The sequence below is a fragment of the Furipterus horrens genome, unplaced genomic scaffold (assembly GCF_987537825.1).
Source record: "Furipterus horrens unplaced genomic scaffold, mFurHor1.1.pri manual_scaffold_17, whole genome shotgun sequence".
Lineage (NCBI taxonomy): Eukaryota > Metazoa > Chordata > Mammalia > Chiroptera > Furipteridae > Furipterus > Furipterus horrens.
This window is the reverse complement of record NW_028327187.1, coordinates 75,632,320-75,647,843: the sequence shown is the minus strand read 5'-3', so window position 1 is coordinate 75,647,843 and position 15,524 is coordinate 75,632,320. Positions and strand designations below refer to the sequence as shown.

General features: G+C 39.5%; 1 protein-coding gene across 1 annotated transcript; it reads left to right on the top strand.

Annotated features, from left to right (window-relative positions):
- Positions 1-865: 865 nt before the first annotated feature.
- SMIM9 (small integral membrane protein 9) lies at positions 866-8,997 on the top strand. Its single transcript, XM_090264093.1, has 3 exons — positions 866-1,004; positions 2,267-2,396; positions 8,970-8,997. Exons 1-3 carry the CDS (start codon positions 866-868, stop codon positions 8,995-8,997), a joined length of 297 nt encoding a protein of 98 aa, XP_090120219.1.
- Positions 8,998-15,524: the final 6,527 nt, after the last annotated feature.

Here is a 15,524-nt window from a genome sequence, read left to right as displayed (position 1 = left end):
CCATTGCTGGCTACAAAGATGGCTGGGAAAGGGAGAATTCAGCTTTTCCTTTTTTTAGCTTTTCTAGTCATAAGTAATAAATGAATAAAAGGTGGGAATGACTGTTGGCTCAGGCAGTGAATAATATCTGCCAAAATTCACCATCCATTTATTTATTCAAAAAATTTTATTGAGCACCTGAACACCTATGTACTAGGCACTGTTCAGCAGTGAACAAAATGGACAAAAATTCCTGCCCTCAGATAGCTGACATTCTAGTCAGGAAAGACATATAATAAAATGAAACAAAAAAGTTACTTCTCTGTAAGCTCAGGGAAGCAAATAGGACATAATCTGACTTACAGCAAAGCAAGATCTCTTTGGCTGAAGAGAGGTGAAAACGGAAGCAGAGAGACAGAAGTGATGATGGGTTATAAGTACACTTTGTAGATAAAGTAGACCAGGTTTTCTGATAGGTAAGATGTGGGAGTTAAAAAAAATAAAAAAACTGAGTCAAAAATGACACCGTGGGTTTAGGATTGAACAACTGAAATGATTTCTACTTATTGAGTTGGGGAAGCCTGAAGGGAGATGTAGTTTAGAAAGGAATGTCAGGCATCTGACTGATAGAGCATAGTAAATTTTTGTTTTGTGTTGTTTTGTTATTTTGAGGGGGGATATATTTTACTTCAGAAACTGTGTTCAGGATTCAATAGTGTCAGATGGTGAATTATTCTTGTGTTTGTGACAGGTAAGAAGCTTTTTGCTGTTAAAACTAACCCACTACTTTCTAACTTTTCAGACAAAGCTGCCTTGGAAAGAGCCAAGGAGAAGTCCATCTCCCTTTGTCTGAGCAAGTATAGCTGAGTGGCCCTCAGGGGAGCCCATGGAACCCCAGAAGCTGCTGAGTATTGCATTTCTGCTGTGTTCTCTGACTTGCCTCTTGTTGGAAACTGTAATTTCCTCCACGTCACCTTTATCTGTCTTTGGAATACAAGACAAAGAATTGAAACCACGCTCAAGGGGTGTGTTTGCTGCTAGAATAAATGATCCTGTCTTCCAAAGACATAGCAGGCAAGTCTCAGGTCAGGAAAAACTGATTTTGTATTTAAAATAATGTTCACAGGAAAACAAATGATTAGGGTTTGGTTCAGTTTAGTTCAACAAGCACTAAACCATCTGCTGTGCATTAAGCCCTTTGCTGAATGGCATGAATTACAAGTTCACAGGTAGACCACCAAAGCCATAGATGCCAATCTCCCATGGAATATAACAAACACTTCCCCAGGACAAAAGGATAATTAAAGCTAGTTAGGTGGAGGGGTCAGGGAACACTTGACAAAGGAAGTGAATTTAAGGGAAACCTGATGACCGATTGATCCTGTGTAGATGCTCCCAAAGCCCAGCTTCCAACATGCACACAGCTGCAGCTCAGATCCTTTCCAGAGGTCAAGCTCTGGAAACTGACTTGCTGAAGAGTGGCAAACCCTCTTGACTCCGTACCAGAGATACTTTTGTTTTCCCTACCTCTTCCCTTAGGGTTAAATCACAGTACCTTCCCCTTCCTCCCCCACTTCCTAAAGAAAACAGCCAATAAATATCTCGGGGCTTACCTTAATTGGCAGACTCCCTCTAAAGTGCCTTCTGCCAGTTGATTAGGCACCTTCCCCCTCAGGATGCTCCTGGTGCTGGTGGCCTTCTTCCTTCTCTTCATGGGACACTCACTATCTTCAGCCTCCTACAGAACTCCCAAACATACTCTAGGCAGCAACACATTAGTTGTTAATTTATACTCCTCTTTCACAAAGTACCCCATTTACTCACCAAACCTCAAGTCATCCCTAGCTGGTGTAGCTCAGTGGATTGAGTGCTGGCCTGTGAACCAAAGGGTCTCTGGTTCAATTCCCAGTAAGCACACATGCCTAGGTTGCGGGCCAGATCCTCAGCTAGGGGCATGCAAGAGGCAACCAATGAATGTTTCTCTCCCTCCCTTCCCATCTCTCCAAAAATAAATAAATAAATATTTTTTAAAAGACCTCAACTCAGCTTATTGTTCCTATTTGACTCATGAGAAGGCAAAGATTATCCATCTGAGGATACCTTTCTTTTAAAAATATATACCCCTTGAACAGTTTAGAGGCAGCACAGCGAAGTAGATAAGGATATGGGCTCTGGCAATTGTAAGAGCATTATATCTAGGACAACTTTTTGAACTTGAACCAGGGTCAGAATCCCAGCCTCATCATTTACTTGACCTCTCCTTAATGAAACTATGCTCTTTCTGCAGAAAACCACAGGTCCTGGCAGAGCAACTTCAGGGAACTCTTGTGGGATCTCATCAGAAGCTCCATACCTACAGCAGCCATTTTTACCTTTCTTATAAGCACAGCACTAATGGGGACCCTCTGCTGCCTCACGTAAGCTGTTGTGGGATGAGGAAAGGGGAGGAGAGAGGGAACCTGAGGAAAAGACAGGAAAAATCATGTTCCACACCAGTCTGCACAATGGTAATTCAGGGAAAATTTTAAGGAAAGTGATTCTGAGAAAGTCTCCTCTACTTTCTTCTTTTCCTCCAACCTGCTCTGTCTATTACCAACAATTTACAGGTGACATTTAATAACCAGTGTTTGCAACTGCTCATATTTTTTTTTAACTTCATTAATTCCTAATTTTCTTTCCCCCTGGTTTAGGAACTATACATGGAAAGTATATAATTAACTGTTTTTCATTTGCCTAAAAATTTACCAAAATATTTACATCAGCAGTTTTCAACTGGTGTGCTGCAAGAATTTATTTTTTTATTTTTTAATTATAATTTATTGATTATGCTATTACAGTTGTCCCAATTTTCCCCCTTTTCCCCCATCCACCCAGCACCCCCCACTCCTTCAGGCAATACCCACATGATTATTCATGTCCATGTAAGGTTCTCTGGTTACTCCATTTCCTATACTGTACATTTCCTATACATCCTCATGGCTACTCTGTAACTACCTATTTGTATTTCTTAATCTCCTCACCTCTTCACCCATTCCCCCACACCCCCTCCCATCTTTTATTGGATTCAATTATTGATAGTCATGTATTTATTGCCATTTTATTGTTCATAGTTTTGATCTTTTTCTTAAATAAGTCCCATTAACATTTCATATAATGGTTTGGTGGTGATAAACTCCTTTATATTTCTCTTGTCTGGGACGCACTTTATCTGCCCTTTGATTCTAAATGATAGTTTTGCTAGGTAGAACAATCTTGGCCGTAGGTCCCTGCTTTTCATGACTTTGAATATTTCTTGCCAATCCCTTCTAGCCTGTGAAGTTTCTGTTGAGAAATTGGCAGAAAATTTTGTGGGAATTCCCCTGTAGGCAAGTAACTTCTTTTCTCTTGCTGCTTTTAAGATTCTCTCTTTATCTCTAACCTTTGGCATTTTAATTATGATGTGCTTTTGAGTGGGCCTCTTTGCATCCAACTTGTTTGAGACTCTCTGTGCTTCCTGAACTTGCATGTCTATTTTCTTCACCAAATTAGTGATGCTCTCTTTCACTATTTTTTCAAAAAGAGTTCCAATTTCCTGCTCTTTCTCTTCTCCTTCTGGCACCCCTATGATGCAAATGTTGGACTTCTTGAAGTTGTCCCAGAGGCTGATTATACTATTCTCATATTTTTGGATTTTTTTTCTCCTTGTTGTTCTGATTGGTTGTTTTTTAGTTCCTTATGTTCCAAATCGTTGATTTGATTCTCAGCTTCATCTACTCTACTGTTGTTTCCCTGCAAATTTTTTTATGTTAATTAGTGTATCCTTTGTTTCTGACTGGATCTTTTTTATGTTGTTGAGGTCTTCACTAAGTTCCTTGAGCATTCTTTTTTTTTAAAATTATTTATTTATTTGTTTGTTTATTTACTTATTTTTAGAGAAAGGGGAAAGGAGAAAGAGAGGGAGAGAAACATCACTGTGTGGTTGTCTCTCACTCACGTCCCCAACTGGGGACCTGGCATGCAACCTAGTCATATGCCCTGACTGGGAATCAAACCAGCGACACTTGGCTCGAAGGCTGACACTCAATCCACTGAGCCACAGCAGCCAGGGCACCTTGAGCATTCTTATAACCAGTGTTTTGAACTCTGCATCTGAAAGATTGCTTATCTCCATTTTGTTTAGCTTTTTGTCTGGAGTTTTTATCTGTTCTTTCATTTGAGCCATGGTTTTTTTTGTTGTTGTTGTTTTTTTTTTTTTTGTCTCCTCATTTTGGCAGCTTCCTTGTGTTTGTTTCTATGTATTAGACAGAGCTGCTTTGACTCTGTGTCTTGGTAGTGTGGCCTAACAGAGTAGGTGCCCTATAGGATCCAGAGGCACAGCCTCCCCTATCATCCAAGCTGGGTACTCGAGGTGCACCCTTCATGTGGACTGAGTACACCCTCCTCTTGTAGTTGAGACTTGGTTGCTGTTGGAAGGTCAATGAAAGGGATTTAGCTAGTCTAGTCAGCTATAAGGACTGGCTGTGACCACTGACCACCAACCTCCACCTTTTGTAGAGGATCAGCTGTGCAGGAGCAGGGTGGTGGTGCTCCAGTATGATTTGTAGCTGTCCACTGGGTGTGCATGCTCTGGGGTTTCCCAGGTGATGCAGGCCAAGGTCAGCACCCACCTGTGTTTGCCCAGGGTCACCCTACCTGAGCTATAAAGCAATCTGAGATGACTGCTACTTGTGCTGAACTTGGAGATTCCCAGGGGAAGCCAAGCTGTGAATCTAGGCTGGCTGCTCTTAGTGCTCGGCCTAGGGTCACTTAGCAAGGGGTACAGGGGCTGGAGGCTCACTTAAGCTGGCTGTTGCTTTTTTGAGAGGATTTAGGGAGTTGTGAAGCATGAGCCAAGATCAGCCATTCATATGGAAAGGCTACTGTTAACAGCTTGTGTAGGCCTGTAAGTTGAGTGAGACAGAGTCTCTGGGGATCTTATGGCAGGGCAAACAACATTTACCAGGTTAATAGAGTCTCAAATAAGGCACCAGCCTACTAGCTCTGTGGCTCTGTGTGGAGAGGGTTCAGAAAAGGGATAATGGCCTCTGCTCGCTTTGATGTCAGACACTTCAGTTCCTCCCTGTATGGTACTGGTGCCTTTCAGTCTGCTGCCTCAGTGCTGGAGTTCAGAGGGAGTAAGTCTGAGTAAGTCCGTGTGTGGGTTCTTTAAGAGAAACTGCTTGGGACTCCAGAATTTCTTTCACCAACCCAATCCCCATTGGTGTTTGCAGCCAGAAGTTGTGAGAATTTATCTTCCTGACACTGCAACCCTAGCTGGGGAAGCTGATGTGGGGATGGCACTCCTCACTCCTGAGGTATCCTTCCTGAATTTTATCCACCACACATGGATGTGGGACCAGCATGTTCCACATCTCCACCTTGCCTACCAGTCTGAATGCATGTGGTTTCTTCATTTTTATAGTTGTCAGACTTCCATTCAACTCTATTTCTGAAGGTTCTAAGTGACAGTTGTTCTATATTTTAATTGTAATTTTGCTGTGATTGTGCAAGGTGCAAGCCATGTCTTTGCACATTGCCATTTAGACTGGAAGTGATGCAAGAATTGTTAAAACATGTAATACTTGACTATTTAATCAGGGGCACTGATCTCCTTTCCCTTAGATTGTCAAATAGAATATGACAACAGCTAACACAACAACAGCTGTCCAGTGTGAATGAATCAAAATTATACTTAATTTTTGGTCAGATCAGCAAAAAAAATTTTGGGGGGGCGTGCTGCAGAATTTTAGTAATTAGTTTTTGTGTGCCATGAGATGGAAAAGGTTGAAAATCCCTGATCTATATAAATCACATGAAGTCAAAGAGATTTCTGAAATAATTAACAATATATTTAAGTATAGCTAGAAAAGCCTAAATTTTATTAATTCAGTCAGTACTTACCAAGAAATAAGTACCTGACTATCTCTGTCCTGGTTGCTAGAGAGACAAATAAATAATTACAGATTGGTGGGTCTGTGCTATAGTAGGGGACAGTCCAAGTAGGGGGAACCTGTAAAATTGTGTGATAGGATTAAAGAAGGCTTTGTGTAATAAAGGAGTGTTCAAACTTTGCAATCTAATAAAGTAGCTGAGGGCAAAAATTAGATGAAGAGTGTGGTGTCTCCATCTATGACTCCTAAAAACCTCAACATGGTCACAGGATCAAGAACTGTGTCTAAGAAACAACCTTAGTTGTGGTTACTGGTACATAGAACTGACTGGAGTCAAATAGAAGTCATCTAAGTTTTTTGAGAGAAGCTTATTGCTAAAGAAACCATGAACCAAAACAAAATGAGCTATTTATTGTTGGAGCCTTAAAGAGTATTTAGACACAGTCTTTGAAGGCTCCTAGGAGGGCATGCTCCCTAACACTGGCTTCAGATGCAGCCATAGAGAATAATGGACAGGAAGGGCCTCCCAGTGGCTGGGAAATGTACCAGGGAGCTCCTCCTATAAAGCAAAATTCTGGCCTAATCAATATGTGTCCAGCAGGATTTCAGGATTATCAAAGATCAGTGACTGCTGTGTGTCTTCCATACAGGAATGTTTATGGTGGTTATCCTTCTTCCTGCACCATTGTGGCATATGGGGTGTGGATATCAGGAACAGATAACTTGTTTCAGTTCATAGGTCACTTAACCAAGAAAAGCTAGAGCCAGATTTGAGAGAAGCAAACATCACCCAGATGCTCTGGACTTTGAGCTGGACACTGTAAGGAATGGATTTGAGTCTTGGGGAAATGTTGTGCCATAAGCAGACACTGAGATAGGAGTTTGGTATGCAGGGTTTTATCAGTGAATCCATGCCTGTGAAAGGTAGGGGGAGAAAGGGAGAAGTTAAACTGCTTTGCAAGTTCAACAAAGCCTTGGTTGACCCCAACAGAGCTGTCCCCACATTATCCTGAAATAGCTGGACCTTTATAACTATGTCTTGATTCGTTAATGAATGTGGGGAGTGCAGGCAGCTCTTAACAGCTGAGGCAAACCCTAAAGTTGCTCACAGCTAGAAGCTGTGTGTTGACAGCAGTCTCAGCAGCAAGGCCATTTCCAGGGGGAAAATCCCGGTGTCATGTTTCTGTGTGCACTACAGGGTGGCTGTGTTTCATGTGTGGAAGGAAGAGTGGAACAGATATCAGGTGGTCAGTAAGAAAGACTCCAACCAATCGTGTTCCTTCTTCCCAAACACAGAGGAAGACTGCATTATGTAACTACAGAAACCGGGACTCAAGTCAAGATATATCTGATAGTGCATCTTTTAAGTTATCGTTACTCAAATTATGGCCAGTAGGCCAGCTGCATCAGAAACATTTGAAGTATGGTTAAGATGCACATCCAGAAAGACTTCTGTGAAGAGAAAGCAGGCAACATGCCAAGAGAAATACTTCCTTCTTTGAAGTAAATGGTTCAACCTGAGGAGAAAATCCAATAAGCCCTTGCTGGAAACAAACAAGCTGCCCAGTGGAAGTAGCATCAGGGCAGTGGGGGCAAGAGAGCAGACCAGATATAGCAAAACAAAAGAAGACATTGATGAAAAAGTATAAAAGAAGATTTGAAATACAGGATCAAAAGATCCAGCACTATTAAATAGAGATAAAGATTTTAATGAAAGTAGGATCCAAGAAAAAAATAAATAAAAGATAGATGCAGGAGATGATGTCTTTGTAGAAGAAAAGCAAAATAACATAACAGAAAAAACTACTTCAAGGTATAATTTTTAAATGTTGTAGAAATAAAGGAAGATTTGAGCCTATAGTCATAAAGGGCACATCAAGTCGCAGGAAAAATTGGTACTGGGCACATAATAGACTGAATAATACTTGCTGATTTTTTATCACTGCATTTCACAGCAAGGATTGCAAACAGTTTCTCTGTGCCTCTTTATTCGTCCTCTGTACTCACTGGCACACCATTAGCTGCAACTATAATGAAGGCTTAAGCCAGCTGCTAGTTACCTGAGGAAATCAACGTGAAATCCTCTTGGCACTCCAGTGGCAATCAGAGGGACTGACTGGCACTATCAAGTATGCAAAGATACGTGTATAAGGAATTTTTAGTACTGTTTATAATAGTGAAAAAAATGGAAACAACTTAAACATCCATTGGTTGGTTAAAGAAAGCATTGAGCATTCTTCATACAATGAGTATTGTATAGTAACCAAAACATTGTAAAAAGACAATTACATGGAATCGTATTCATTAAATATTGTTGAGTAGAAAGACATATTATAACAGGATATACAATTTAATCCAATTTGTTATTAAAAACTATATGTACAGTGGAAAAGCCTTTAAGGACCTTACCAAAATATTACATTGGTTATCTCCTTGTGGTAGTGAATAGGCAGTTTTAATTATTATTACTATTGTTGTTATTTAATTTCATGTTTACTTTTTACTATCTGCACTTTCTAATCTTTCCACAACAAACTGTATTGTTTGATTAGTATATTTTTTAAAAGATACTTTAAAGGAAAAGAAGAGCCCTGGCCAGTGTGGCTCAGTTGATTGGAGCATCATCCCACAAACCAAAAGGTCACAGGTTTGATTCCCAGTCAGGGCACATGCCTGGGTTGCGGGTTCTGTCCCTGGTCAAGGCGGCTCTGAGAGGCAAACGAAAGATGTGTCTCTCTCACATAATGTTTCTCTTCCTCTTTCTCTCTCTCCCTTCCCTTCTTTCTAAAATCAATAAGCTTGTCCTTGGTGAGGATTTAAAAAAAAGAAGAAAAACTATCTGACCATACTTCTACCTCTACTTCAAATCCCAACTGTACCAGAAACACATTCTTATTCATTTTCTCAAGTCATCAAAGTAGTTTGTTCATATAAAATCATGTGGTTCATATTAAGAGAAGAAGCTCTCTAAAATCCTATCTTGGAAAAGGTGATGTAACAACAAAGTAACTGTCGAGACCAGGGGAATGTATAGGAATTTAAACTTTGTTCAGCACTCATTATTCTCTCTTCCTTTCCCAGTATTCTTGTAGGTGAACCAGTCCAATGAAGTACTAGAAGGTTCAGCTGGACAAGCATGGAGTTTAGTTTGATGGATTCCAAGAGAGGGGAAAAATGTGCTTACAATAAAGAAGTATCTATTAGTTAAAATTAAATTATCTTCATCTGAAATTATTGTTACCTTATTTTCTCTTTTAGAACATGCAGTTGAAAAATGGAAATAGTTTTAACCCTGTTTTGATTATAAAAGTAATACATACTCATTGCAAACATTTTTTATAAAATACAGAAAGAAGAAAGAATATCCATAATCGTAAAGCCCAGAAATAAACATTATTAACATTTTGGTGTGTCTCCTTTCAAACTTTTCTATGTTTATAGTACCAGTTTCCCAAAATCTGTTCTATGAAGCAATATTTCTGTTTTAATTAATGTTATGAGACATAAGGACTCTGTGGTCAATTGAGTTTTGAGGGATGCTGGATTTTAAAAATTTAAGCATAGTTCTTTTTTATTGAATTTATTGTGGTGACTGGTTAATAAAATTATATAGGTTTTGTGTTACAATTGTATAATACATCTGCATATTGTAGTGTGGATTTACAACCCCAAGTCAAATCTCCTTCCATCACCATTTATCCTTCCTATACCCTCTTCTACCTCCTTTCTCTCTGGTAGTCACCATACTGTTGTCTGTGTCTATGAGGAGGGTTTTTTTTTTTTTTTTTTTTTTTGCTTAATCCCTTCATCTTCTTCACCTAGCCCCCAACCCCTCCCTTCTGACAGCTGTCACTCTGTTCTCTGTATCTATGAGTCTGTTTCTATTTTGTTTGTATCTTTGTTCTAGGACCTCTAAGAAGCTTTAAAGGCTAATAGGAATCTCCAGGAGAGGATATAATGTGCAGAATTTCCCAAACAAATTTGAACATGGAATTTAGAAATGCTGATGCACATACAATCACAGAAATTCATTCACATAGATGCTTTTTCTTTTACCAAATAATGTACAATGCATACTCTTTTGTAGCTTATTTTTTTCTTCACTATGACATATCATGAATATATTTCTATGTTAGTAAATATATGTCTACATAATTTTAAGTGTTGCACAGTATTCCTTGCAGTGGATATGACATAAGTCATTTAGCCATCCCCCATATAATACTAATTACAGCCATGTGCCACATAATGATGTTTCGGTCAGTGACAGACAGCATATACGACAGTGGTCCCATATTACAATGGAGCTAAAAAGTACCTATCACCTAGTGACATGGTAGCTGTCCTAACATCCTAGCACGATGCATTACTCATGTGTTTGTGGTGATGCTGGTATAAACAAAGTTGCTATGCTTCCAGTTGTATAAAAGTACAGTACATATCATTATGCACAGTATTTGAAATAATAAACAGCCATGTTAGTGGTTTATGTATTTACTATACTATAATTTTATCATTTAATTTTTATTATATTTTATTGATTATGCTATTACAGTTGCCCTGATTTTTCCCCTTTTGCCCCCCTCCACCAGCATCCCTGACTCCCTCAGGCAATCTCCCCACCATTGTTCATGTCCATGGGTCATGTGTATAAGTTCTATGGTTGCTCCATTTACTATACTGAACTTTATATCCCCATGGCTATTCTGTAATTTATTTGTACTTCTTAATCCCCTCACCTTTACACCCATTTCCCCACATGCCCATCCCATCTGGCAACCATCAAAGCACTCTCCATATCCACGATTCTGTCTCTGTTCTTCTCTCCTTACTTTCTTTTTTGATTCAGTTGCTAAGAGATATGTATTTTTTGCCATTTTATTGTTCATAGCCTTGATCTTCTTTTTCTTAAATAGTCCCTTTAACATTTCATATAGTAATGGTTTGATGATGATGAACTTCTTTAGTTTTCTCTTGTCTGAGAAGCTCTCTTTATTTGTCTTTCAATTCTAAATGATAGCTTTGCTGGGCAGAGCAATCTTGGATGTAGGTCCCTGCTTTTCATGATTTTGAATATTTCTTGCCAATTTTTTCTAGCCTTTAAAGTTTCTATTGAGAAGTCAGCTGACAGTCTTATAGGAACTCCCCTGTAGGCAACCAACTTCTTTCCTCTTGCTGCATTTTAATTATGATGTGTCTTGGAGTGGGCCTCTTTGCATCCATCCTTTTTGGGACTTTCTGTGCTTCCTGGACTTGCATGTCTATTTCCTTCACTAAATTAGGGAAGTTTTTTTCACTATTTTTTCAAATAAATTTCCAAACTCTTGTTCTTTCCCTTCTCCTTCTGGCACACCTATGAGGTAAATGTTGGACCTCTTGAACTTGTTTCAGAGGCTGATTATACTATTCTCATATTTTTGGGCTTTTTTTATTCTTGTTGTTCTGATTGGTTGCTTTTTGGTTCCTTATGTTCCAAATCATTGATATGATTCTCAGCTTCGTCCACTCTACTGTTGGTTCTCTGAAAATTTTTCTTTATGTCAATTAGTGTATCCTTTGTTTCTGGCTGGATCTTTTTTATGCTGTTGAGGTCCTCACTAAGTTTCTTGAGCATTCTTATCACCTGCATTTTGAACTCTGCATCTGGTAGATTGCTTATCTCCATTTTGTTTAGCTCTTCATCTGGAGTTTTGATCTGTTCTTTCATTTGAGCCATGCTTCTTTGTCTCCATATTTTGACAGCCTCCTTGTGTGTGTTTCTATGTATTAGGTAAAGTTTCTTTGACTCCATGTCTTGGTAGCAGGGCCTAATATTGTAGGTGTCCTGTAGGGTCCAGAGGCACAGCCTCCCTTATCACCCAAGCTGGGTACTCAATGTGCACCCTTCATGTGGGCTGAGTACACCCTCCTCTTGTAGTTGAGTTTGGTTGCTGTTGGAAGGTCAATGGGAGGGATTTAGCTAGTCTAGTCAGCTGCAAAGATTGGCTGCGACCACTTACCACCAAACTCCACCCTCCATGGAAGATCAGCTGTGCAGGAGCATGGTGGTGGTGCTTTGACATGGTCTGTAGCTGTCCATTATGTGCAGTGGTCCTGCGGTTTCCTGGGTGGTGCAGACCAAGGTCAGCCCCCACCTCTGTTTTGCCTGAGGCCACCCTGCCTGAGCTATAAAGCAATCTGAGATGGCTGCTACTTGTGCTGGGCTTGGAGATTCCCAGGCAAAGCCAAACTGTGAATCTAAGCTGGCTGCTGCTAGTGCCTGTCCTGGGGATCACTGAAGCCAGCTGTTGCTGTTTGAGAGGTTTTCAGAAGTTGTGAAGCATGAGGCAAGACCAGCCATTCATATGAAAAGCAGCTTGGGTGGGCCTGTAAGTTGGGTGGGGTGGAGTCTCTGGGGATCTCCAAGGCAGTCAAACAGTGTGAGCCAGGTTGATGGAGCTTCAGATATGGCACCAGCTTGCCAGCTCAGTCTGGATAGATGTGGTTTCCTTATATAATTATTTTTGAGTGTACTCTTTCTACTTACAAAAAATTTTGCTGTAAAACAGTATGCTGTGCTATGCCAGCAGCAGCCTCATACATCTCATCTCTTGATTGCATCATTTTCTCTTGTTCTTGATTTAATCTCATGTTGCTTTATACAGTAATATGCTGTACAAACTTGTAATCTAGGATCAATAGGCTATACCATTCAGCCTAGTTGTGTAGTAGGCTGTACCATCCACGTTTGTGTACATGCACTCTATGACGATTTGTATAACAATGCAATTACCTAAAGACATATTTCTCAGAAACATCCTCATCCTTTAGTAATATGTGACTGTGTTTAAGATGCTTCTATATTTTCACTAATATAAATATAATGCAGGTAATAATTTTATAAATTATTAATTTGCTTTTCCACTTTGACATTCTGAGTTTGAAATTATTCACTCAGTGGACAGTTATTGAACACCTTCTGGGAACCATGCACTATTCTGGACAGGTAACAAAACAGACATTAATCCTAGCTCTTGTGGATCACCCATGCTAGTGGAAGGAGTCAGATTATTCAAACAGCAACAACAGGCATTCCAGACAGAATGTGCAGAGGGCACAGTTGCTGGGACAAGAGCACTTCTGGTATGTTCAAGTAGCAGCAAAGAAACTAGAGTCAGCGAGGGGTAGAATAGGGCCTCGTGGGCCATTGAAATAAGTTGGGCTCTTCCTGGGGGCAATAAGTGAACCAATAGAAGGTTTGGAGTAGAGAAGGGACATAATTTGATAGATGTTTTTAAAGGGTCATTTCAGCTGCCATGTTGAGAATGTATAGGAGTAAAGAAAGAAGCAGGGAGACCAGTCAGAAGGCTTTACCAAAATCCAGGTGAGAGACACTTTCATTTGGACTCAGGTGGGGAGCAATGGAGTTATAGGAAGTGTCAGATTTTGGGGATATTGTGAAGAGGGAACTGGCAGAATTTGGTTATGGGGTGCATGAGGTGTAGGGAAGAGTGAGGCTTCAAAGATGCCTCCCAGACTTTTAGTTTGAGCATGTGAAAGGACAGAATTGTCATTTATTGAGCTGATAAACTACAGGAGATTAAGAATTTACTACACAGAAAATGTAAAGAGAAAGAAGGACTGAAGTCATATTATAATTGATACTGAGGTCACATCCAGCCAGCTGCCAGTCACTTGGCTTGTTGTGTGGCAAAGTGAACTTCGTTAAGACTACACCAAAGCTAGGTGGAAGGCCTGACAGAGGCTAGTGAGAGCCTTGCTCAAACCAAATGACTGTGGGCAGCCCTAGAGGCCAAGGGGGGATAGGAGGGACAGGAGGATAAACGACATCCCTGTGGACACCACTGGGTGCCAGCTCACGCTTGCAAGCTGAGATAAGGGGGCCAATTCCACTCCAAAAATAGTAAAAGCCACGCACCCTTTGTCCCACACCCCCACATGTCAGGACACCATCATTCTTATCAAACCTGAAATGACTGTTTAATTTATCACCTTACACTGAGCTAAAAATGGGATTGGACATACACTTTTCCCCAATAACCAGCAGGCAGAAGCTTGGGAAGTCATAAGTTACAATAAAACAGAAGAGCTGCATTTTTTCTGAACGTCCAAGTTTCAGTGTTAGTAGTATTTGTGACTCTGCTACACAAACAACAATTTGACGAGCATCCTTACACACATCTTTATAGGCTTTATATCCTCTCCAAGTTCCTTAGGTTGCTGAATGTGGAATTGTTGTGTTATAGGCTATGACCATTTTATGTTTCATTATATTGATCCACATAATGGTTGTACCAATTTTCACTTCAAGCTCACAGCCCTCCCTCCTCCTACTGTCCTGAACATTGTGTTATTTCCTTGGTTTTCTTTATATTTTTGCCTGTTACATTTGGCAATATATATATACTTAATTTTGCCTATATTTTTTAAATTCTTGAAGTATCTCTAGGCTTGATGCCCCAGAATTTTTAAACATCTTCTTTGAAAGATAACGTACCTACAGAAAAACGCACAGATCATAAACCTTCAACTCTAAGAATTACCGCAAAGTAAATAAATTCTTCATTCTCCTCACCCTTAATGTAACCTCTGACCTGTCTTCCAATACAATAACCTTGTTTGTTTTCAAATTTCATAAAAACTAAGTCATATATATGTATTCTTCTGTGATTTTCTCCTTTTACTTGCTTTGTGTTTTAAGATCTATCCATGTTGATGCTTTCAGTATAGTTAGCCCGTTTTCTTCCATTTTGTGTAACATCCTATTATGTGAAAAGAGCTCTACTTATTTATACCATCAACTGTAGAAGGACATTTGGATTGTTTCTGGATTTTTTTCTATCCTCAATAAAGCTTCTATAAATATTATTGCAGGTCTTATAGCACACCATATACAAGAATTTCTCTAAAGAATACACCCTGTGATTAACTTGCTGAGTCAAAGGGTAAGTCCATGCTTTACTTCATTATACAATGCCAATTTCCCAAAGTGATTGCACCAATTCATACTCCTACTAGTAGTTGGAATGTAATCTTCCCATTTTCCCACATCCTTGAGAAATGCAATATCATCAGTCTTTTAATTTTTGCCAATCTTATGGATGAGAAATTGTATCTGTTTTCTTACTTTTCATTTCCCTGATAACTGATGAGACTAAAGATCATTATCATGTATTTATGAATCATTTGTCTTACTCTTTTAAAAAATTCTGTTAATGAAGTTTGCCCATTTTTCTGAATTGTAGTTTCATTTATTCCTTATTAATCAGTAAGAATTCTTTATATATTCTGTATACTAATGTTTTGTGGGCTATAGCTATGGAAAATATCTACCAGTTTGAGGATTGTATTTTCACTCTCAATATGATAATTTTGATGAGTGAAAGTACTTGGTTTAATGCAGTCAAATTTGGCAATTATTTTTCTCTGTTAGTGCTTTTGCTGTCCATTTAAGAGATCCTTTTCTACTCCAAGTTATAAAGAAAGTCTCCTATATTGTCTTTTTTATATATTTTATTGTTTATGCTGTTACAGTTGTTCCAATCACTTCTCCCTTTGCCCCCCTCCACTGAGCCCACCCCCTACTTCCATAGTCAGTCTCCACCCCTTGTCCAGGTCCAGGTCCAGGTCCATGTT